The 24,015-nt window shown below is 55.9% G+C and overlaps 1 protein-coding gene across 1 annotated transcript; it reads right to left on the reverse strand.

The window, feature by feature from the left end:
- Positions 1–1,117: 1,117 nt before the first annotated feature.
- Positions 1,118–23,476, reverse strand: LOC149428327 (integrator complex subunit 3-like; the record flags this gene model as incomplete). The annotated part of the gene is made up of 7 exons (XM_089667507.1): positions 23,053–23,476; positions 21,524–21,653; positions 18,664–18,761; positions 11,765–11,956; positions 8,098–8,185; positions 2,780–2,859; positions 1,118–1,266 (listed from the first exon to the last, which is right to left on the reverse strand). Coding segments are annotated over exons 1-7 (872 nt in total), but the record flags the coding sequence as incomplete, so codon positions are not given.
- Between the last annotated feature and the right edge of the window lie 539 nt (positions 23,477–24,015).

Genomic DNA, 24,015 nt, shown 5'->3' on the forward strand with positions numbered 1-24,015 from the left:
TCTCCAGTGACTGAGGCTTAGGACAAAAGAATGGAAGACAATATATCCTGGTTGAGATGGAAAGCTGAAACCACCTCTTAGGCAAAAAAGATGACCGAGGTCGAAGAACCACCTTGTCATGTTGGAGAACCAGGAAAGGCTCCTTAAAAGAAAGGGCCACCAGTTCTAAAACCCTCCAAGCAATCCGGTGCCCTTCGGCAACCCAACCACCAAATCGCAACAGATGACTTCAGGTAAATCCTGATAGCACCAACACCATCCAAAGTGTGGAGAGTCTTGTTCTCCAGTGACTGAGGCTTAGGACAAAAAGAAGAGAAGACAATCTCCTGGTTGAGATGGAAAGCTGAAATTACCTTAGGTAAAAAAGATGGCTGAGGTCAAAGAACCACCTTGTCATGTTGGAGAAGCAGGAAAGGGCCACCAGTTCTAAAACCCTACAAGCAATCCGATGCCCTTCGGCACCATCCAAAGTGTGGAGAGTCTTGTTCTCCAGTGACTGAGGCTTAGGACAAAAAGAAGGGAAGACAATATCCTGGTTGAGATGGAAAGCTGAAACCACCTTAGGCAAAAAAGATGGCTGAGGTCGAAGAACCACCTTGTCATGTTGGAGAACCAGGAAAGGCTCCTTAAAAGAAAGGGCCACCAGTTCTAAAACCCTACAAGCAATCCGGTGTCCTTCAGCAACCCAACCACCAAATCGCAACAGCTGACTTCAGGTAAATCCTGATAGCACCAACACCATCCAAAGTGTGGAGAGTCTTGTTCTCCAGTGACTGAGGCTTAGGACAAAAAGAATGGAAGACAATATATCCTGGTTGAGATGGAAAGCTGAAACCACACCTTAGGCAAAAAAGATGACCGAGGTCGAAGAACCACCTTGTCATGTTGGAGAACCAGGAAAGGCTCCTTAAAAGAAAGGGCCACCAGTTCTAAAACCCTCCAAGCAATCCGGTGCCCTTCGGCAACCCAACCACCAAATCGCAACAGATGACTTCAGGTAAATCCTGATAGCACCAACACCATCCAAAGTGTGGAGAGTCTTGTTCTCCAGTGACTGAGGCTTAGGACAAAAAGAAGAGAAGACAATCTCCTGGTTGAGATGGAAAGCTGAAATTACCTTAGGTAAAAAAGATGGCTGAGGTCAAAGAACCACCTTGTCATGTTGGAGAAGCAGGAAAGGGCCACCAGTTCTAAAACCCTACAAGCAATCCGATGCCCTTCGGCACCATCCAAAGTGTGGAGAGTCTTGTTCTCCAGTGACTGAGGCTTAGGACAAAAAGAAGGGAAGACAATATCCTGGTTGAGATGGAAAGCTGAAACCACCTTAGGCAAAAAAGATGGCTGAGGTCGAAGAACCACCTTGTCATGTTGGAGAACCAGGAAAGGCTCCTTAAAAGAAAGGGCCACCAGTTCTAAAACCCTACAAGCAATCCGGTGCCCTTCAGCAACCCAACCACCAAATCCCAACAGCTGACTTCAGGTAAATCCTGATAGCACCAACACCATCCAAAGTGTGGAGAGTCTTGTTCTCCAGTGACTGAGGCTTAGGACAAAAAGAAGGGAAGACAATATATCCTGGTTGAGATGGAAAGCTGAAACCACACCTTAGGCAAAAAAGATGGCCGAGGTCGAAGAACCACCTTGTCATGTTGGAGAACCAGGAAAGGCTCCTTAAAAGAAAGGGCCACCAGTTCTAAAACCCTACAAGCAATCCGGTGCCCTTCAGCAACCCAACCACCAAATGGCAACAGCTGACTTTGGGTAAATCCTGATAGCACCAACACCATCCAAAGTGTGGAGAGTCTTGTTCTCCAGTGACTGAGACTTAGGACAAAAAGAAGAGAAGACAATCTCCTGGTTGAGATGAAAAGCTGAAACCACCAAAAAGATGGCTGAGGTCGAAGAACCACCTTATTATGTTGGAGAACCAGGAATGCCTCCTTACAGAAAGGGTGGCCAGTTCTGAAACCCAACAAGCAAAAGTAATGGTAACCAGAAAAACAAGCTTCAGCGTAAAAAAAAAAAAAAAGTCTCGAATGGGTTCAAAGCAGAGTAACATGTCTGGTATCTATCTACTCGACACAACTTCATCTATTATTATGTATAATATTGTGTGTTCAATAAAGTTCAATTTTGCGCATTTTTTTCTTTTTCTTTTGCATTCGACAAAACTGTGCAAATATGGAGCATCATAAAACAAAATCTCACCAGCTGCCATTTTATTCTCCGGGGCCTCAGATTTGACAAAATATACGTTTATATATATATTTATTATGGGTTCTAAAATTTCTAGCAAAAAAAAAAATACAATTTGTGAACAATGTGAGATTTGCTGCAGTGGAGGAAGGGTTAACGTGCTGGAAATCGGTTGTATTTGATAAAAGCGAATTCTAGGATGTGCGTGAAGGCGGCGCACTGAGCTGACGGGAGGCGTGAAGCGGATGAAGGATTGATGTCTTCGCACATATAAATCTGCCTGCCATCTTCTCTGGCGGTGTGATCTGATTAGGCGGCTGATTCAGGGTGCCGCGGCGGCTCAGCACAACCCCCCCCTCCCCTCCCCCCCCCCCAGGAGAGCGAGGTGCAGATGTCATCATTAGCGGGAGATCTATCATTCCGAGCGCTCGGTTTCCTGGCCCCTGCAGAGGCTCTAATCATGTCCTGACCTGGGGGCCACCAATCAACACAACACAGAGGATGGGGAGCCACATCTACCATTAACCCCTGAAATCCCGGCGACTTACCTCCCCCCTCCCCCCCCATATCCCCAATGTCATACCCGACACATGAAGTCCAGCAAGGTGGCAGTGATGGCTGGATGCGGCTTCATGGAATGGTGCATCACCAGGATCGCCGGCTCTGGGGGAGGGAAAGAAAAATAAAATCAGGAAACTTCCAAAAAGATATTAAGAAATACACATCAGGGAATGGATTTTGTCAAAGGAGTTCTAGTTCTGTCTATCCAGTCCTGAGATTTACACAGCGCGGCGCCCTCTCTTTCTGAGCAGGAGAGATTGTAGTCTACTGCAGTGCACTAACTCTTCGAGGGCTTGACCCTCTTCCAGCCTGTGATTGGACAATGAAAGCGGGAGCAGCCGGTTCTCTGCTCTCTTCTCCTGACAGCATGCTCACTGTTAGCATACGAGCACTGCAGCAGAATGGATGGGCTCTTTGTGCTGCTTCTCCCTCTTCCAGTCTAAGTTCTGCTGTACACAAGCTGCAAGAGGCTAACACCAAGTCACAATCCGGTCTGCGGTCCTGCTGGGTAGGACTATGATGTGTGCCAGAGCTGTGTAAACCTGGAGGGGGTTTATTGCTGAGGTATATACAAAGGAAAGCAGAGGTGCCCACCCTCTGACAGCATATGTCCTCCATTGTCCCCAAACAGCAGCTGTCCTCCATGGTCTCCTGGACCATGTTTCTGGGCACTGAGGTTGAGTCTTGTTCTACCAGTCTGGAGGCCCCCCAAAGTAACCGTGCCCACCCGCTGACAGCATTGGTCCTCCATTGTCCCCAAACAGTAGCTGTCCTCCATGGGCTCCTGTACCATGTTTCTGGGCACTGAGGTTGAGTCTTGTTCTACCAGTCTGGAGGCCCCCCAAAGTAACCGTGCCCACCCGCTGACAGCATTTGTAGTCCATTGTCCCCAAACAGCAGCTGTCCTCCATGGTCTCCTGGACCATGTGTTTCTGGGCACTGAGGTTAAATCTTGCTCTACCAGTCCAAAGGCCCCCCAAAGAAACAGTGCCCACCCGCTGACAGCATTTGTAGTCCATTGTCCCCAAACAGCAGCTGTCCTCCATGGGCTCCTAGACCATATGTTTCTGGGCACTGAAGTTGAGTCTTGTTCTACCAGTCCAAAAGCCCCCCCCAAAGAAACAGTGCTCACCCGCTGACAGCATTTGTCCTCCATTGTCCCCAAATAGCAGCTGTCCTCCATGGTCTCCTGGACCTTGTGTTTCTGGGCACTGAGGTTGAGTCTTGTTCTACCAGTCTGGAGGCCCCCCAAAGAAACCGTGCCCACCTTCTGACAGCATATGTCCTCCATTGTCCCCCAAACAATAGCTGTCCTCCATGGTCTCCTAGACCATGTGTTTCTGGGCACTGAGGTTGAGTCTTGTTCTACCAGTCCGGAGGCACCCCCAAAGAAACCGTGCCCACCCGCTGACAGCATTTGTCCTCCATTGTCCCCAAACAGCAGCTGTCCTCCATGGTCTCCTGGACCTTGTGTTTCTGGGCACTGAGGTTGAGTCTTGTTCTACCAGTTTGGAGGCCCCCCAAAGAAACCGTGCCCATCCGCTGACATTTGTACTCCATTGTCCCCAAACAGTAGCTGTCCTCCATGGTCTCCTGGACCATGTGTTTCTGGGCACTGAGGTTGAGTCTTGTTCTACCAGTCCAAAGGCCCCCCCAAAGAAACAGTGCCCATCCGCTGACAGCATTTGTCCTCTATTGTCCCCAAACAGCAGCTGTCCTCCATGGTCTCCTGGACCTTGTGTTTCTGAGCACTGAGGTTGAATCTTGCTCTACCAGTCCAAAGGTCCCCCAAAGAAACTGTGCCCACCCGCTGACAGCAGTTGTCATCTACATTTCCCCTAATTCACACATTTCTGGGAACTGAAGCTGAATCTTGCTCTACAAGTCTGAAAGTCCCAAAGAAGCAGTGTCCATACTCTGGCAGCTGCTGCCCTCCACGGTCTCCTGGTCCCCACATTTCTGGACACAGAAGTTGAACCTTGCTCTATAAGTCCAGAGGTCTTCAAAGAAGCAGTGCCCAGACTCTGGCAGCAGCCGTTCTCCACTGTCTCCTGGTACCTACATGTCTGTCCACTAAGGTTGAATCTTGCTGTACCAGTTTGAAGCTCGCAAAGAAGCAGTGCCCACCTTCTGGCAGCAGCCGTTCTCTGTGGTCTCTTGGTCTGCACACTGAGGATGAATCTTGCTCTAACAATCTCAAAGTCCCAAGAAGCAGCGCCCACCCTCTGACAACAGCCTTCCTCTGCAGTCTCCTGTTCCACATATTTCTGGGCACTGAGGTTGGAACTTGCCCTTCCAGTCCAGAAGTCTTCAAAAAACAGCACCCATTCTCTGACAGCAACCATCCTTCATGGTCTTCTGGTCCACACATTTCTGGGTGCTGAAGCTGAGTCTTGCTCCACTAGTCTGAAGGTCCCAAAGAGGCAGGGATCATCCTTTAACAGCAACCATTCTCTACGATCTAGTGGTCTGCACATTTCTGGCCACCGAGGTTGAATCTTACTCTACCAGCCAAGAGGTCTCCAAAGATGCAGTGTCTACCCTTTGACATCAGCCGTCCTTTGTGGTCTTTTGGTACGCAAATTTCTGGACAATGAAGATGCATCTTGCTCTACCTGCCTGGAGGTCATCAAAGAAGTAGTGCTTGCCCTCTAACAGCAGTAGTTCTCCATGATCTCCTGGTCTGCACATTTTTGCCCACTGAGGTTAAATCCTACTCCACCAGCCTGGAGGTCACAAAAGAAGCAGCACCCATCCTCTGTCAGCACCCGTCTTCTGCTGTCTCCAGAACTGCACGTTTCTGTCCACGGAAAGTTGAATCTTGCTCTACCAGCCCAGAGGTGTTCAAAGAAGCAGCATCCACCCTTAGACATCAGCCGTCCTTTGTGGTCTTCTGGAATGTACATTTCTGGATAATGAAGACGCTTCTTGCTCTCTTCAAAGAAGTAGTGCTCGCCCTCTAACAGCAGCCGTCCTTCGCGATCTCCTGGTCTGCACAGTTTTGGCCACTATGGTTGAATCTTGTTCCACCAGTCTGGAAATCTCCAAAGAAGCAGCACCCATCCTCTGACAGCAGCCGTCCTCTGGTGTCTCCTGGACTGCACATTTCTGGCCACTGAGGTTTAATCTTGCTCTACCAGCCCAGGGGTCTTCAAAGAAGCAGCGCCCATCCTCTAACAGCAGCTGTCCTCTGGTGTCTCCTGGACTGCACGTCTGGCCACTGAGCTTGAATCTTGTTCTACCATCCCAGAGGTCTTCAAAGAAGCAGTGCCCACCTTCTGACAGCAGAACTGTCATCTACACTTCCTCAATTCAAACATTTCTGGGTGCAGAAGCTCAATCTTGAACTACCAGTCTGGAACTCCCAAAGATGTAGCCCATTCTCCACAAGCAGCTGTCCTCCACGGTCTCCTGGACTGCAAATTTCTGGGTACTGAAGCCGGATCTTGCTCTACTAGTCTGAAGGTCCCAAAAAAGCAGTGACCACCCTCTGACAGCAGATGTCCCCTGCAGTCTCCTGGTCTACACATTTCTGGCCACTGAGGTTTAATCTTGCTCTACCAGCCCAGGGGTCTTCAAACAAAGCAGCGCCCATCCTCTGACAGCAGCTGTCCTCTGGTGTCTCCTGGACTGCACGTCTGGCCACTGAGCTTGAATCTTGTTCTACCTCCCAAAGGTCTTCAAAGAAGCAGCGCCCACCTTCTGACAGCAGAACTGTCATCTACACTTCCTCAATTCAACATTTCTGGGTGCAGAAGCTCAATCTTGAACTACCAGTCTGGAACTCCCAAAGATGTAGCCCATTCTCCACGAGCAGCTGTCCTCCACGGTCTCCTGGACTGCAAATTTCTGGGTACTGAAGCCAGATCTTGCTCTACTAGTCTGAAGGTCCCAAAAAAGCAGTAACCACCCTCTGACAGCAGATGTCCCCTGCAGTCTCCTGGTCTACACATTTCTGGCCACTGAGGTTCAATCTTGCTCTACCGGTCAGAATGTCCCGAAAAAGCGACAGTAGCTTTCCTCTGTTTTCCCCTGGCCTACACATTTCTGGCCACTGAGGTTCAATCTTGCTCTACCGGTCAGAATGTCCCGAAAAAGCAACGGTAGCTTTCCTCTGTTTTCCCCTGGTCTGCACATTTCTGGCCACTGAGGTTCAATCTTGCTCTACCGGTCAGAAAGTCCCGAAAAAGCAGTGATTACTCTCTAGACAGTAGCTTTCCTCTGTTTTCCCCTGGACTGCACATTTATGGTCACTGAGGTAGAATCTTTCTCTACCAGCTAAGAGGTCTTCAAAGAAGCAGCGCCCACCCTCTGAAAGCAGCCATCATCCCTAATCTGTACATTTCTGGCCACGAAATCTATTCAGCCTTACTCAGAACGCCTAGAACATAATAGCGGATCCCGTTGTCAGAAGATTGACACTACTTTTTGTGTGCGCCGAATGGTGACAGGTTCCCTAGACATCTATAACAAAGCTTGCTGTGTGCTTCACAAAAGGGATCCGTAAATATGGCTGCCACAGCTTGCCTGTCTTTTCATCACTGCGGTTAACGGGGGGCGGCAACTGCAGCCCATGACAAGAGATGTCGAATGTCACGCAGGACCAACATGACGACTGGTAACAAAACAGCTATTAAACAGCTCGGAGGCGAAGTGTGACAATGCCCCGAGGGAGGCGATAGATCCACACGGTTCTCTACACATGGTGGACAGGATGGAGAGACTGAAATAAAAAGTGTACCTGTCGTTTGTAGGCAGAAGAAGCACACGCCATCTTTTAAATCTGGCCAAGAACAAATGTCCAGGTTGCTCACCCGTTTTTTCTTCAGTAAACTTTTCTGAAACTACTGCATGGCTATAAGGACATTGTTACTCCCATGGAGGACAACTCCGTGTTTTGTCCTCAAAGCCTACCCAGGGCCCCAGCAGCAGGAGATGATGGATGGCCTGTTTTACATGTATCTTTAGATCTATTTATTCGCTGAGAGGTGTACTGATAACTGAGACGGCGTTTCCCCTCCAATCGTTTCCACGCAGGCCGACTTCCATGGTGGTTTCCATTATTTTCGAGACAACATTCCAGGCTGTTCTCATGAATCATTCTGATAAGGAGAGCTGTAAATTATTTAAAGCACCGAGTGCACATGGCGGGTCCACACATCTCATAAAAGGCAGGAATGCCGGGGTGAAGGCAAAGCGGAGGGATAAAAAGCCGGTGGGGGCGGGGGTGAAGGATAAAGTGAGAACATGCGATTTAGAGATTAAATGTTGTGCTTCGCGGAGATGCCAGTGATGTGAAAGGAGAGAGTCGGTACAACGTAGGGACCAGAGATGTCTTACCGATATTCATGATGCTGTCCTTCTCCGGGCTGAAGAAGAGCCAATCGTAAAACAGAGCCAGCTTGGCGTTGGAGGCGGCCACGTTGGACTGGGAATAAAAACGGAGACATATGGATTAATGGTTTGGGGACTTTTATGTTTTTCTGAGATTTGGCGATGTCACTATGATCCTGCTTATGGTTCTCCTTGCTGGAGAGGAAGCACTACCTGAGGACCTGCAGTGCTAGGGATTTTTCTGCTTCTGGTGGAATGGGGGTGAAAGGGTGGGGTCGAAGGAGGGCAGACGCGGGTGAAAGGGTGAAATTGAAGGAGAGGAGAAGCGAATGAAAGGTTGGGGTTGAAGAAGGGGAGACGGGGGTGAAAGGGTGGGGTTGAAGGAGGGGAGACGGGGGTGAAAGAGTAGGGTTGAAGGAGGGAGACGGGGGTGAAAGGGTGGGGTTGAAGGAGGGGAGACGGGGGTGAAAGGGTGGGGTTGAAGGAGGGGAGAGGGGGGTGAAAGGGTGGGGTTGAAGGAGGGGAGAGGGGGGTGAAAGGGTGGGGTTGAAGGAGGGGAGACGGGGGTGAAAGAGTAGGGTTGAAGGAGGGGAGACGGGGGTGAAAGGGTGGGGTTGAAGAAGGGGAGACGGGGGTGAAAGGGTGGGGTTGAAGGAGGGGAGACGGGGGTGAAAGGGTGGGGTTGAAGGAGGGGAGACGGGGGTGAAAGGGTGGGGTTGAAGGAGGGGAGACGGGGGTGAAAGGGTGGGGTTGAAGGAGGGGAGACGGGGGTGAAAGGGTGGGGTTGAAGGAGGGGAGACGGGGGTGAAAGAGTAGGGTTGAAGGAGGGGAGACGGGGGTGAAAGAGTAGGGTTGAAGGAGGGGAGACGGGGGTGAAAGAGTAGGGTTGAAGGAGGGGAGACGGGGGTGAAAGGGTGGGGTTGAAGGAGGGGAGACGGGGGTGAAAGGGTGGGGTTGAAGGAGGGGAGACGGGGGTGAAAGGGTGGGGTTGAAGGAGGGGAGACGGGGGTGAAAGGGTGGGGTTGAAGGAGGGGAGACGGGGGTGAAAGGGTGGGGTTGAAGGAGGGGAGACGGGGGTGAAAGGGTGGGGTTGAAGGAGGGGAGACGGGGGTGAAAGGGTGGGGTTGAAGGAGGGGAGACGGGGGTGAAAGGGTGGGGATGGAGGGGAGACGGGGGTGAAAGGGTGGGGATGAAGGAGGGGAGACGGGGGTGAATGGGTAGGGATGAAGGAGGGGAAACGGGGGTGAATGGGTGGGGATGGAGGGGAGATGAGGGTGAAAGGGTGGGGTAGAAGGAGGATAGATGGGGGTGAAAGGGTGGGGTAGAAGGAGGATAGATGGGGGTGAAAAGGTGGGGTAGGAGGATAGATGGGGGTGAAAAGGTGGGGTAGAAGGAGGGTAGATGTGGGTGAAATGGTGGGGTGATGGGGATGAAAGGGTGGGGCTGAAGGAGGGGAGATGGGGGTCAAAGGTGGGGATGAAGGAGGGGAGATGGGGGTCAAAAGGTGGGGATGAAGGAGGGGAGATGGGGGTCAAAGGGTGGGGATGAAGAAGGGGAGATGGGGATGAAGGGTGGGGATGAAGGAGGGGAGATGGGGGTCAAAGGGTGGGGATGAAGGAGGGGAGATGGGGGTCAAAGGGTGGGGATGAAGGAGGGGAGATGGGGGTCAAAGGGTGGGGATGAAGGAGGGGAGATGGGGATGAAGGAGGGGAGATGGTGGTGAAGGGTGGGGATGAAGGAGGGGAGATGGGGGTGAAAGAGTGGGGATGAAAGAGGGGAGATGGTGGTGAAGGGTGGGGATGAAAGGGTGGGGAGGGGGGTGAAAGGGTGGGGATGAAGGAGGGGAGATGGGGGTAAAAGAGTGGGGAGATGGGGGTGAAAGGGTGGGGAGATTGGGTTAAATGGGGGTAAAGGGTGGGGTCAAAAGAGGGGAGATGGGAGTGAAAGGGTGGGGTTGAAGGAGGGGAGACAGGGGTGAAAGGGTGGAGTTGAAGGAGGGGAGACAGGGGTGAAAGGGTGGAGTTGAAGGAGGGGAGACAGGGGTGAAAGGGTGGGGATGAAGGAGGGGAGACGGGGGTGAAAGGGTGGGGATGAAGGAGGGGAGACGGGGGTGAAAGGGTGGGGATGAAGGAGGGGAGACGGGGGTGAAAGGGTGGGGATGAAGGAGGGGAGACGGGGGTGAAAGGGTGGGAATGAAGGAGAGACGTTGGGGGTGAAAGGGTGGGGATGAAGGAGAGAAGTTGGGGGTGAAAGGATGGGGATGAAGGAGGGGAGATGGGGGTGAAAGAGTGGGGTGGAAGGAGGGGAGATGGGGGTGAAAGGGTGGGGTGGAAGGAGGGGAGATGGGGGTGAAAGGGTGGGGTGGAAGGAGGGGAGATGGGGGTGAAAGGGTGGGGTAGGAGGGGAGATGGGGGTGAAAGGGTGGGGAGATGGGGTGAAAGGGTGGGGTAGGAGGGGAGATGGGGGTGAAAGGGTGGGGAGATGGGGTGAAAGAGTGGGGAGATGGGGGTAAAAGGGTGGGAAAATGGGGGTAAAAGGGTGGGGTTGATGAAGGGGGGATGAGGGTGAAAGGTTGGGCTTGAAGGAGGGGAGGTTGGGGGATGGGGGTGAAAGGGTGGGGTTGAAAAAGAGGAGGTGGGGGGGATGGGGGTGAAAGGTTGGGTTTGAAGGAGGAGGGATGGGGGTGAGAAGGTATGTTTGAAAGCGGAGGGAAGGGGGGTGGGGTTAAAGGAGGGGGGAAAGGAGTGTCAGCTTACACATGAGGAAGCAAAGCCTTGCTCATGTACCAAGATGGCTGCCTCCACACAGAGACACCATGCTTTGTTCTGAAATACAAGTCAGTGAAAATGGAAAGCCAAGCTACAGGTAATACTGGCGACAAGTCTTTTCCCACACGTGCCATTACTGGACAGTTTCCTTACTACAAGTCCTTTTCCCACACGTGCCATTACTGGACAGTTTCCTTACTACAAGTCCTTTTCCCACACGTGCCATTACTGGACAGTTTCCTTACTACAAGTCCTTTTCCCACACGTGCCATTACTGGACAGTTTCCTTACTACAAGTCCTTTTCCCACACGTGCCATTACTGGACAGTTTCCTTACTACAAGTCCTTTTCCCACACGTGCCATTACTGGACAGTTTCCTTACTACAAGTCCTTTTCCCACACGTGCCATTACTGGACAGTTTCCTTACTACAAGTCCTTTTCCCACACGTGCCATTACTGGACAGTTTCCTTACTACAAGTCCTTTTCCCACACGTGCCATTACTGGACAGTTTCCTTACTACAAGTCCTTTTCCCACACGTGCCATTACTGGACAGTTTCCTTACTACAAGTCCTTTTCCCACACGTGCCATTACTGGACAGTTTCCTTACTACAAGTCCTTTTCCCACACGTGCCATTACTGGACAGTTTCCTTACTACAAGTCTTGCTTTGTGAATAAATCATTAATGTACGCCAGAAGGATTCCCAGAGCACCATGGGTTAGAAACACAAAAAAAAGCAACTGCTGCTTGCTTTGCAGCTGCCCTTGTCTTTCGGGGTCTGATGGGGGAGGAGTCACTGCTCTGACATTTTCCAGCACCGGATCAGCAAAGACATTGCCCTAAATGTGAAGAGGGGCGATTCTGATGAGTTCCCATTGGCTGTTCTCTTAGTGTACTTACCGTGCAGGTGGTCAGGAGCCAGCCAATGATGGCCCAGCGAGGCAGGATATCCGAGCTCAGCACCTCGTTAGATGGGTGCACCACGCCGCATATGTAGCGAATCAGATCACAGCGCAGGGATTGGCTGTCTGGGGTGGAGAGGTACTGCCTCTGAAACCAGTCCTGATATCGCTTCTGCTGCCCAAACCGCACCTGGAAAAGAAAACATCAAGTGGACCCGTCATTACATACCGGACTTCACCAAAAATATCACGTCATTACTTCTGAGAGTCACGCTTGTCGCTGCTGGGAGGCTAGCAGTGCCTCATGGGACTTGTAGTTCAGCAACAGCTGGGGGGGCCAAGGACTGTCTTTCACAACCTTTGTGCAGCACCAATTGCAGAGCGATGGAATAGTGCTGTACACCAAGGGTTTCTCAACCAGGGTGCCCCCCCGGGGTGCCGCAAGCACAAGACTCAGTTTACCACGAACCAGGACGGATGAGGACTCTGCAATTCAGGGGGGACTCGGACTCTGTGATGAGGACAGTCCTGAATCTGTGATGGGGCACTGTGATGTCATTGGGGGACTCTGACTTGTAGGGGAACCTCTAACATAATGGGGCCTTCTGATATGAAGTGTGGACCCCTGTTGTGAACGGGGTACTCGGATGTGATGGTGGGGGTTCTGATGTGAAGGGGGGCCTCTGGCGTGCAGGGGGGACTTCTAATGCGCAGGGAGGACCTCTGACCTGAAGGCGGGGACCGCTGATGTGAAGGGGAAATCTGACCAAAATGGGGGCAGTCTGATGTGAAGGGGGCTCTGATCTGAAGGAAGGACTTCAGAAGTGAAAGGGGGGACCTCTGACCTGAAGGGGGGACCTCTGACCTGAAGGGAGGACTTCTGAAGGGGGCGACCTCTGACCTGAAGGGGGAACCTCTGACCTGAAGGGGGAACCTCTGACCTGAAGGGAGGACTTCTGAAGGGGGCGACCTCTGACCTGAAGGGGGGGGGTCCTCTAATGTGAAGGGGAAATCTGAACAAAATGGGGGCAGTCTGATGTGAAGGGGGCTCTGACCTGAAGGAAGGACTTCAGAAGTGAAGGGGGCTCTGACCTGAAGGAAGGACTTCTGAAGGGGGCAACCTCTGACCTGAAGGGGGGGTTCTCTAATGTGAAGACGAGACTTCTGATGTGAAGGGGAAATCTGATTAAAATGGGGACAGTCTGATGTGAAGGGGGTTCTAACCTGAAGGGAGGACTTCTGAAGGGGCGACCTCTGACCTGAAGGGGGGGGGGTCCTATAATGTGAAGGGGAAATCTGACCAAAATGGGGACGGTCTGATGTGAAGGGACCTCTAACCTGAAAAGGTGGGTCCTCTAATGTGAAGGGGAAATCTGACCAAAATGGGGGCAGTCTGATGTGAAGGGGGCTCTAACATGAAAGGAGGACTTCTGAAGGGGGCGACCTCTGACCTGAAGGGGGGGTCCTCTAATGTGCAGTGGGGACCTCTAATGTGAAGACGAGACTTCTGATGTGAAGGGGAAATCTGATTAAAATGGGGGCAGTCTGATGTGAAGGGGGTTCTAACCTGAAGAGAGGACATCTGACCTGAAGGGGGCAACACCCGACCTGAAGGGGGCAGCCCCCGACCTGAAGGGGGCAGCCCCCGACCTGAAGGGGGCAGCCCCCGACCTGAAGGGGGCAGCCCCCGACCTGAAGGGGGCAGCCTCCGACCTGAAGGGGGCAGCCTCCGACCTGAAGGGGGCAGCCTCCGACCTGAAGGGGGCAGCCTCCGACCTGAAGGGGGCAGCCTCCGACCTGAAAGGGGCAGCCTCCGACCTGAAGGGGGCAACCTCCGACCTGAAGGGGGCAACCCCCGACCTGAAGGGGGCAACCCCCGACCTGAAGGGGGCAACCCCCGACCTGAAGGGGGCAACACCTGACCTGAAGGGGGCAGCCCCCGACCTGAAGGGGGCAGCCCCCGACCTGAAGGGGGCAGCCCCCGACCTGAAGGGGGCAGCCTCCGACCTGAAGGGGGCAGCCTCCGACCTGAAGGGGGCAGCCTCCGACCTGAAAGGGGCAGCCTCCGACCTGAAAGGGGCAGCCTCCGACCTGAAAGGGGCAACCTCCGACCTGAAGGGGGCAACCTCCGACCTGAAGGGGGCAACCCCCGACCTGAAGGGGGCAACCCCCGACCTGAAGGGGGCAACCTCTGACCTGAAGGGGGCAACACCTGACCTGAAGGGGGCAACACCTGATCTGAAGGGGGCAACACCTGATCTGAAGGGGGCAACACCTGACTTGAAGGGGGCAACCTCTGACCTGAAGGGGGCAACCCCTGACCTGAAGGGGGCAACACCTGACCTGAAGGGGGCAACACCTGACTTGAAGGGGGCAACCTCTGACCTGAAGGGGGCAACCTCTGACCTGAAGGGGGCAACCTCTGACCTGAAGGGGGCAACCTCTGACCTGAAGGGGGGGCTCAGGTTCCCCATTGAGGAGTATCATTTATGATCGCACATTGTAGACTGGAGGGGGGCGGGTCTCCAGATTTTGTGACTGAAGAAAGGCTGAGAAATGCTGCAGCACACGAATGTTTGTAACTTGACTTTAACGTTTCCTGAAAAAAAAAAAAAAGAAAGCGGCGTGCGTGGAGGGGCGGGGCCCCCAGTACGGATCTCAGGCTTTGATGTCCAATTTGCACCTCACATCCAGAGAATCAGAGACGGCGGTGATTGTAGAACTTCCTCCGCCGCGTCTCACAAACAGCGGGACGCCCGGTTCTCAGACGCCGCATCTCGCTGCTACCGAAGCGCGGGAGAATCCAATCTGCCTTCTGTCAGACGGGACGCGGCAGTCACATGACATCTCGCCTGCAGAGTGGAGACGCAGCGCCAGTCCTCTTCATTTTCACCTCTCTCGGTTCCGGCCGCGGCGCTGCGCATTGTTCCGTGTGCGTTTTACAAATCAATGACAATTAGTCTCCTGCGCAGAGGTTCCGCTCCGGCGATTGGCAGACCCGGCGGACGGCTGAGGACTATTGATCTGGGAGTGCGGAGGACTATTCTTCAATTGTATGACGGGTCCCGTCCACCGAAGTGTGTGCGCTCGGCTGCGACCGCGGGATAATTGGAGGGGAGATGTACAGAGCCGAGCATTGTGGGAAAACAAACAACACGGAAGAATGGAGATGAGGGGAGACGAGCGGGGGGGGGGGGGGAGACGAGGGGAGACGAGACGAGGGGAGACGAGGGGAGGGGAGACGAGGGGAGACGAGACGAGGGGAGACGAGGGGAGACGAGACGAGGGGAGACGAGGGGAGACGAGACGAGGGGAGACGAGGGGAGACGAGACGAGGGGAGACGAGACGAGGGGAGACGAGACGAGGGGAGACGAGACGAGGGGAGACGAGACGAGGGGAGACGAGGGGAGGGGAGACGAGGGGAGGGGAGACGAGGGGAGGGGAGGGGAGGGGAGACGAGGGGAGGGGAGACGAGGGGAGACGAGGGGAGGGGAGACGAGGGGAGACGAGGGGAGGGGCGACGAGGGGAGGGGAGACGAGAGGAGACGAGAGGAGAGGAGACGAGAGGAGGGGAGACGAGGGGAGGGGAGACGAGGGGAGGGGAGACGAGGGGAGGGGAGGGGAGGGGAGACGAGGGGAGACGAGGGGAGGGGAGACGAGGGGAGGGGAGACGAGGGGAGGGGAGGGGAGACGAGGGGAGGGGAGACGAGGGGAGGGGAGACGAGGGGAGGGGAGACGAGGGGAGACGAGGGGAGGGGAGACGAGGGGAGACGAGGGGAGGGGAGACGAGGGGAGACGAGGGGAGGGGAGCTGAGGGGAGGGGAGACGAGGGGAGCTGAGGGGAGGGGAGACGAGGGGAGATGAGGGGAGGGGAGACGAGGGGAGATGAGGGGAGGGGAGACGAGGGGAGATGAGGGGAGACGAGGGGAGGGGAGGGGAGATGAGGGGAGGGGAGGGGAGACGAGGGGAGGGGAGGGGAGATGAGGGGAGATGAGGGGAGACGAGGGGAGGGGAGGGGAGACGAGGGGAGACGAGGGGAGGGGAGACGAGGGGAGGGGAGACGAGGGGAGATGAGGGGAGGGGAGACGAGGGGAGATGAGGGGAGGGGAGCTGAGGGGAGATGAGGGGAGGGGAGATGAGGGGAGGGGAGCTGAGGGGAGGGGAGACGAGGGGAGCTGAGGGGAGGGGAGACGAGGGGAGCTGAGGGGAGGGGAGACGAGGGGAGATGAGGGGAGATGAGGGGAGGGGAGGGGAGATGAGGGGAGGGGAGGGGAGATGAGGGGAGGGGAGGGGAGATGAGGGGAGGGGAGATGAGGGGAGGGGAGATGAGGGGAGGGGAGATGAGGGGAGGGGAGCTGAGGGGAGGGGAGACGAGGGGAGCTGAGGGGAGGGGAGATGAGGGGAGGGGAGATGAGGGGAGGGGAGACGAGCGCCGGACGCACTTGGCGATTCTATGAGCTAACGATCTACCGCCCGCCGCTTCCTTCATCTGATGGTTCTGAGCGATCGTACAACTGAAAGTGCGGCAGTAACTGTTCAGACCCCTCCCCCCCGTGTCCGCAGTCTCTGGTCATCTCCTGTACTGTGTCTGCAGTCTCTGGTCATCCCCTGTACTGTCCGCAGTCTCTGGTCATCTCCTGTACTGTCCGCAGTCTCCGGTCATCTCCTGTACTGTGTCCGCAGTCTCTGGTCATCTCCTGTACTGTGTCCGCAGTCTCTGGTCATCTCCTGTACTGTGTCCGCAGTCTCTGGTCATCTCCTGTACTATGTCCGCAGTCTCTGGTCATCTCCTGTACTGTGTCCGCAGTCTCTGGTCATCTCCTGTACTATGTCTGCAGTCTCTGGTCATCTCCTGTACTGTCCGCAGTCTCTGGTCATCTCCTGTACTGTGTCCGCAGTCTCTGGTCATCCCCTGTACTATGTCTGCAGTCTCTGGTCATCTCCTGTACTATGTCTGCAGTCTCTGGTCATCTCCTGTACTGTGTCTGCAGTCTCTGGTCATCTCCTGTACCATGTCCGCAGTCTCTGGTCATCTCCTGTACCGTGTCCGCAGTCTCTGGTCGTCTCCTGTACTGTGTCTGCAGTCTCTGGTCATCTCCTGTACTGTGTCTGCAGTCTCTGGTCATCTCCTGTACTGTGTCCGCAGTCTCTGGTCATCTCCTGTACTGTGTCCGCAGTCTCTGGTCATCTCCTGTACTGTGTCTGCAGTCTCTGGTCATCTCCTGTACTGTGTCCGCAGTCTCTGGTCATCTCCTGTACTGTGTCCGCAGTCTCTGGTCATCTCCTGTACTATGTCCGCAGTCTCTGGTCATCTCCTGTACTGTGTCCGCAGTCTCTGGTCATCTCCTGTACTATGTCTGCAGTCTCTGGTCATCTCCTGTACTGTCCGCAGTCTCTGGTCATCTCCTGTACTGTGTCTGCAGTCTCTGGTCGTCTCCTGTACTGTGTCTGCAGTCTCTGGTCATCTCCTGTACTGTGTCTGCAGTCTCTGGTCATCTCCTGTACCGTGTCCGCAGTCTCTGGTCGTCTCCTGTACCGTGTCCGCAGTCTCTGGTCGTCTCCTGTACCGTGTCCGCAGTCTCTGGTCGTCTCCTGTACTGTGTCTGCAGTCTCTGGTCATCTCCTGTACTGTGTCTGCAGTCTCTGGTCATCTCCTGTACTGTGTCTGCAGTCTCTGGTCATCTCCTGTACTGTGTCTGCAGTCTCTGGTCATCTCCTGTACTGTGTCCGCAGTCTCTGGTCATCTCCTGTACTATGTCTGCAGTCTCTGGTCATCTCCTGTACTGTGTCCGCAGTCTCTGGTCATCTCCTGTACTATGTCCGCAGTCTCTGGTCATCTCCTGTACTATGTCCGCAGTCTCTGGTCATCTCCTGTACTATGTCCGCAGTCTCTGGTCATCTCCTGTACTGTGTCCGCAGTCTCTGGTCATCTCCTGTACTGTGTCCGCAGTCTCTGATCATCTCCTGTACTATGTCCGCAGTCTCTGGTCATCTCCTGTACTGTGTCTGCAGTCTCTGGTCATCTCCTGTACTGTGTCCGCAGTCTCTGGTCATCTCCTGTACTGTGTCTGCAGTCTCTGGTCATCTCCTGTACTGTGTCCGCAGTCTCTGGTCATCTCTTCTAATATGCTTGAAGTCTGACAGTCTTCTGTCACATACTGAATATTATGTGTGGCCCTTCATTGGGGCCACAGATGAGGCCCCCTACACCTTGTGGGTGGACAACCACAGAATCAGGCCCAGGGAAATCACAGACCAAGACTATCCCAGGAAGTTCTTATTTCAGACACTCAACTGTAAGTATCTGGATTCAGAGCACCTCACCTGTCCTGGCGCCCGATATGAATCCACCTACCCGAGACGCCATGAACAGGAAGTACCTACCCGAGACGTCATGAACAGGAAGTATGAACAGGAAGTACCTGCCCGAGACGCCATGAACAGGAAGTACCTACCCGAGACGCCATGAACAGGAAGTACCTACCCGAGACGCCATGAACAGGAAGTACCTACCCGAGACGTCATGAACAGGAAGTATGAACAGGAAGTACCTGCCCGAGACGTCATGAACAGGAAGTACCTACCCGAGACGCCATGAACAGGAAGTATGAACAGGAAGTACCTGCCCGAGACGTCATGAACAGGAAGTACCTACCCGAGACGCCATGAACAGGAAGTACCTACCCGAGACGTCATGAACAGGAAGTATGAACAGGAAGTACCTGCCCGAGACGTCATGAACAGGAAGTACCTACCCGAGACGCCATGAACAGGAAGTACCTACCCGAGACGCCATGAACAGGAAGTACCTACCTGAGACGTCATGAACAGAGTACCTACCCGAGACGCCATGAACACAGTACCTACCCGAGACGCCATGAACAGGAAGTACCTACCCGAGACGTCATGAACAGCAGCTTGGTCTCCATGTCGGGGGTCAGGCGGCAGGCCAGGAACTTGCGGGAGGTGCGAGACTGCAACAGCTGAAGGATTCCTACAAAGGGGGAGAAAAGGAAGAATTCTGAGGGAAATGATGTATATAGATCTGACACATACCGCAGCGCTGTACAGAGATCACTGAGCCACTCCCATCAGTCTCTATACCAGAGGAGCTTACACTCTAATGTCCCCTCCCCCTCCCTTAGAGTGTAAGCTCCTCTGGTACAGAGACTGATGGGACTGTGGGGGAGGGGACATTAGAGTGTCAGCTCCTCTGGTACAGAAACTAATGGGACTGCGGGGGAGGGGACATTAGAGTGTAAGCTCCTCTGGTACAGAGACTGATGGGACTGTGGGGGAGGGGACGTTAGAGTGTAAGCTCCTCTGGTACAGAGACTGATGGGACTGTGGGGGAGGGGACATTAGAGTGTCAGCTCCTCTGGTACAGAAACTAATGGGACTGCGGGGGAGGGGACATTAGAGTGTAAGCTCCTCTGGTACAGAGACTGATGGGACTGTGGGGGAGGGGACATTAGAGTGTAAGCTCCTCTGGTACAGAGACTGATGGGACTGTGGGGGGAGGGGACGTTAGAGTGTAAGCTCCTCTGGTACAGAGACTGATGTGACTGTGGGGGAGGGGACATTAGAGCGTAAGCTCCTCTGGTACAGAGACTGATGGGACTGTGGGGGAGGGGACATTAGAGTGTAAGCTCCTCTGTACAGAGACTGATGGGACTGTGGGGGAGGGGACATTAGAGTGTAAGCTCCTCTGGTACAGAGACTGATGGGACTGTGGGGGAGGGGACATTAGAGTGTAAGCTCCTCTGTACGGAGACTGATGGGACTGTGGGGGAGGGGACATTAGAGCGTAAGGCGATTAGGGCCGCTCCCGATGAAAGCTCACAATCTCATTATGCTCCGGCTCGTCTGTAAGCAGTAATGAAGACCCTCGCAGCGCTCATCTCATACGTATACAGCGCTCCCCCCCGGACCCCCGACTCGCAGTGCGTGAAGCGGGGAGGGGGGGGGGCGCTGACACGCGGGAACTGGTGGATTGCTGAGAAGGGGGGCGGCGGATGATGTGAGCGCAGATATAAATAGATGTTCTGCAGCTCCAGGGCAGGAAGACGGCTAATTACAACCTGTGTGAGCAGGGGGGGGGGGGTCCGGGGGGCACAATCAGCACATAGCCGCCCCCCCCCCCCCCCAGTGCACGCCTCATCAACAGCTGATGGAGCAGCGGGATCATTTCCACCAATCACAGGGCAGAGATGGTGGGGAGCGGGCGTCACCTGTCACAGCAAATGTTCTCCATGGTTGTCAGCCTCAGATCTGACCCCGGCGCTGCCAGGAAAACACTGCGCCACACGGGAGAGTGCGGGGCTGCGGGGCGAGTGTGGGGCTGACGGAGAGCGCGGGGCTGACGGAGAGCGCGGGGCTGACGGAGAGCGCGGGGCTGACGGAGAGCGCGGGGCTGACGGAGAGCGCGGGGCTGACGGAGAGCGCGGGGCTGACGGAGAGCGCGGGGCTGGCGGCGAGCGCGGGGCTGACGGAGAGCGCGGGGCTGACGGAGAGCGCGGGGCTGACGGAGAGCGCGGGGCTGACGGAGAGCGCGAGTGCGGGGCTGACGGAGAGCGCGGGGCTGACGGAGAGCGCGGGGCTGACGCAGAGCGCGGGGCTGCGGGCGAGCGCGGGGCTGCGGGCGAGCGCGGGGCTGCGGGCGAGCGCGGGGCTGCGGGCGAGCGCGGGGCTGCGGGCGAGCGCGGGGCTGCGGGCGAGCGCGGGGCTGACGGAGAGCGCGGGGCTGACGGAGAGCGCGGGGCTGACGGAGAGCGCGGGGCTGACGGAGAGCGCGGGGCTGACGGAGAGCGCGGGGCTGACGGAGAGCGCGGGGCTGACGGAGAGCGCGGGGCTGACGGAGAGCGCGGGGCTGACGGAGAGTGCGAGTGCGGGGCTGACGGAGAGCGCGGGGCTGACGGAGAGTGCGAGTGCGGGGCTGACGGAGAGCGCGGGGCTGACGGAGAGCGCGGGGCTGACGGAGAGCGCGGGGCTGACGGAGAGCGCGGGGGCTGACGGAGAGCGCGGGGCTGACGGAGAGCGCGGGGCTGACGGAGAGCGCGGGGCTGACGGAGAGCGCGGGGCTGACGAAGAGCGCGGGGCTGCGGGCGAGTGCGGCTGCGGGCGAGCGCGGGGCTGACGGAGAGCGCGGGGCTGACGGAGAGCGCGAGCGCGGGGCTGACGGAGAGCGCGAGCGCGGGGCTGACGGAGAGCGCGAGCGCGGGGCTGACGGCGAGCGCGGGGCTGCGGGCGAGCGCGGGGCTGACGGCGAGCGCGGGGCTGACGGAGAGCGCGGGGCTGACGGAGAGCGCGGGTGCGGGTCTGCCGGAGAGCGCGAGTGCGGGGCTGACGGAGAGTGCGAGCGCGGGGCTGACGGCAAGCGCGGGGCTGCGGGCGAGCGCGGGGCTGACGGCGAGCGCGGGGCTGCGGGCGAGTACAGCCCCAACACGGTTCAGGGAGAGCAATACACGGCCCTGTGCCTGCAACCAATGCAGAGAGAAGAGACCGCCCACCTTACACAATCTCACCCACTGCACAGCCGTCTCTTTAAAAATACCACCCATCTTCTTTTTTATAAATACCGCCCACCATAGAGCTTCCCTTTATAAGCTCCGCCCACCATAGAGCTTCTCTTTATAAGTTCCGCCCACCATAGAGCTCCTCCTTATAAGTACCGCCCACCATAGAGCTTTTTATAAGCTCCGCCCACCATAGAGCTTCTCTTTATAAATATGGAGAAGTGTGGAGGAGGGGCGGTACCTGTGAATTGGGCGTTCAGGGCCTGCGGGTTGTGCAGCATATCCTTCCACAGCAGGTCAAACTCCGGGATCCGCGCCACGTTCTGCAGGAGGCGGACCAGGTCCCGGCCAATCATGAAGCAGTCCATAAACTGCGGGGAACAGAGAGGAGAGGAATTAGAGAGCATAAAGGAGCACTCCGCTCAGCACTGCCTCTACAGGACAAATGTCATGACCGAATATGGTGTCCCCACTGGGGAGATTTCCTTTCACTTCCTGTCCTGATGGCAGGGTGTCACAAGAACAGGAAGTGACAGAGAGAGCAAAAGAATCACATTTAGAGTTACTTCCTGTCTCGGTGACACTCGCACCCCCTCCTTTAACACCCAGGTGTCACTAGAACAGGAAGTGATGGGATCCCTCTGACAGAGACAGCAAGAGAATCACATTTAGAGTTCCTTCCTGTCTCGGTGACACCCCTTCCTTTCAGACCCAGGTGTCACTGGAACAGGAAGTGACGGGATCTCTCTGACAGACAACAGAATCACATTTAGAGTTACTTCCTGTCTTGGTGACACTCGCACCCCCTGCTTTCACACCCTGGTGTCACTAGAACAGGAAGTGACGGGATCCCTCTGACAGACAGCAAGAGAATCACATTTAGAGTTCCTTCCTGCCTCGGTGACACACACACCCCCCCTTCACGCCCTGGTGTCACTGGAACAGGAAGTGACAGGATCCCTCTGACAGACAACAGAATCACATTTAGATCTCCTTCCTGTCTCGGTGACACACACCCCCTCCTTTCACGCCCTGGTGTCACTGGAACAGGAAGTGACGGGATCCCTCTGACAGATACCTGGGTGTGAAAGCAGGGGGTGTCACCGAGACAGGAAGGAACTCCAAATGTGAATCTGTTGCTGTCTCTGTCAGAGGAATCCCATCACTTCCTGTTCCAGTGACACCAGGGTGTGAAAGGAGGGGGTGTGTGTCACCGAGACAGGAAGGAACTCCAAATGTGAATCTGTTGCTGTCTCGGTGACACACCCCCTCCTTTCACGCCCAGGTGTCACTGGAACAGGAAGTGGGTGGGGTCGATCACCCTGCATGAGATTTCATTTCTCAGCTCCCTGGATTTCTGGCAGCCCGGGGGCTCATTCACACGATTGTTGATCTCTGAGGAGCGATCCGCATTTAGCTCGCTCCTCAGAAAGCATTTGATGAGCGGCGAGGTGGTGCTGAACGACACCCTCCCCCGCCTGCTTTAACCCCTCCCCCGATCCCTGCACTAGCACACGGCTCCAGAGCACCCCTCTTCGCTTGAATGGGCTGCGATCGGCGGGCGAAAGCGAGAGAGGGTAAAAGCGCGGCTCAACGGCAGGGTTTTACCTCCCCTCAGCTGGTAGTGTGAATGAGCCCTCAGCGAATAGGAGGAGCCCGTTGGTTGGGCTCACATACGATTCGCCGGGACGCTGGTTGTGTTTTCTGGTTTCAGCACTTCCTGCTTTGATGTAAAGAGTTGAAGACGGGGGGGGGGGGAGGGGCACCTACCCGCTCTCGCAGCAGCATGATGCAGAAGTCCACCTCCTTCTGTCGCAGAGTCAGCAGCTGCGGGGTCCCGTGGTGGTCCACGATCAGTCGCAGGTAGGTGTACACCGACATGGCGATCAGGAGGCTGCTCTTCATCACCCACTCCCTGCAGGACCAACACAAGGAGACGGTAAACCCCCAACCATCGCCCTTCAATGCGGAACTCCAGGGGCAGCTCGTCGCTCCGGCCGCCGGTGCCCGCGGCACTTACCTCCTTCACAGGACAACCTGTCACTGCAGCGGCTCAGGGCGCACCCCTCCAGAGCGATTCTCATTGGTCGGAGCGGTCACGTGACTGATCACCAAAGCCTCCGGGGGCTGGGCACTGCAGAAGATGGTCCAGGAAGGAGGTAAGTGCAGCGGGGGGGGGGGGGAGGGTCACACCGGGTGCACCTTGTCGTGCCATGTGACCAGTAAGTCACCCCCTATCGCCCGTAATGGACGCGGTCATATCGGGGCAATTTCACTTCCCCCCCCTTCCAGTCCGGACGCTTCCCCCCCCCTTCCAGTCCGGACGCTTCCCCCCCCCCTTCCAGTCCGGACGCTTCCCCCCCCCCTTCCAGTCTGGACGCTTCCCCCCCCCCTTCCAGTTAGGACGCTTCCCCCCCCCCTTCCAGTCCGGACGCTTCCCCCCCCCTTCCAGTCCAGACGCTTCCCCCCCCCTTCCAGTCCGGACGCTTCCCCCCCTTCCAGTCCAGCCGCTTCCCCCCCTTCCAGTGCGGACGCTTCCCCCCCCCCTTCCAGTCCGGACGCTTCCCCCCCCCCTTCCAGTCCGGACGCTTTCCCCCCCCCCTTCCAGTCCGGACGCTTCCCCCCCCCCTTCCAGTCCGGACGCTTCCCCCCCCCCTTCCAGTCTGGACGCTTCCCCCCCCCCTTCCAGTTAGGACGCTTCCCCCCCCCCTTCCAGTTAGGACGCTTCCCCCC

The sequence above is a fragment of the Staurois parvus genome, unplaced genomic scaffold, assembly GCF_062004578.1.
Source record: "Staurois parvus isolate SC_StPar_1 unplaced genomic scaffold, SC_StPar_1.0 ptg003306l, whole genome shotgun sequence".
Lineage (NCBI taxonomy): Eukaryota > Metazoa > Chordata > Amphibia > Anura > Ranidae > Staurois > Staurois parvus.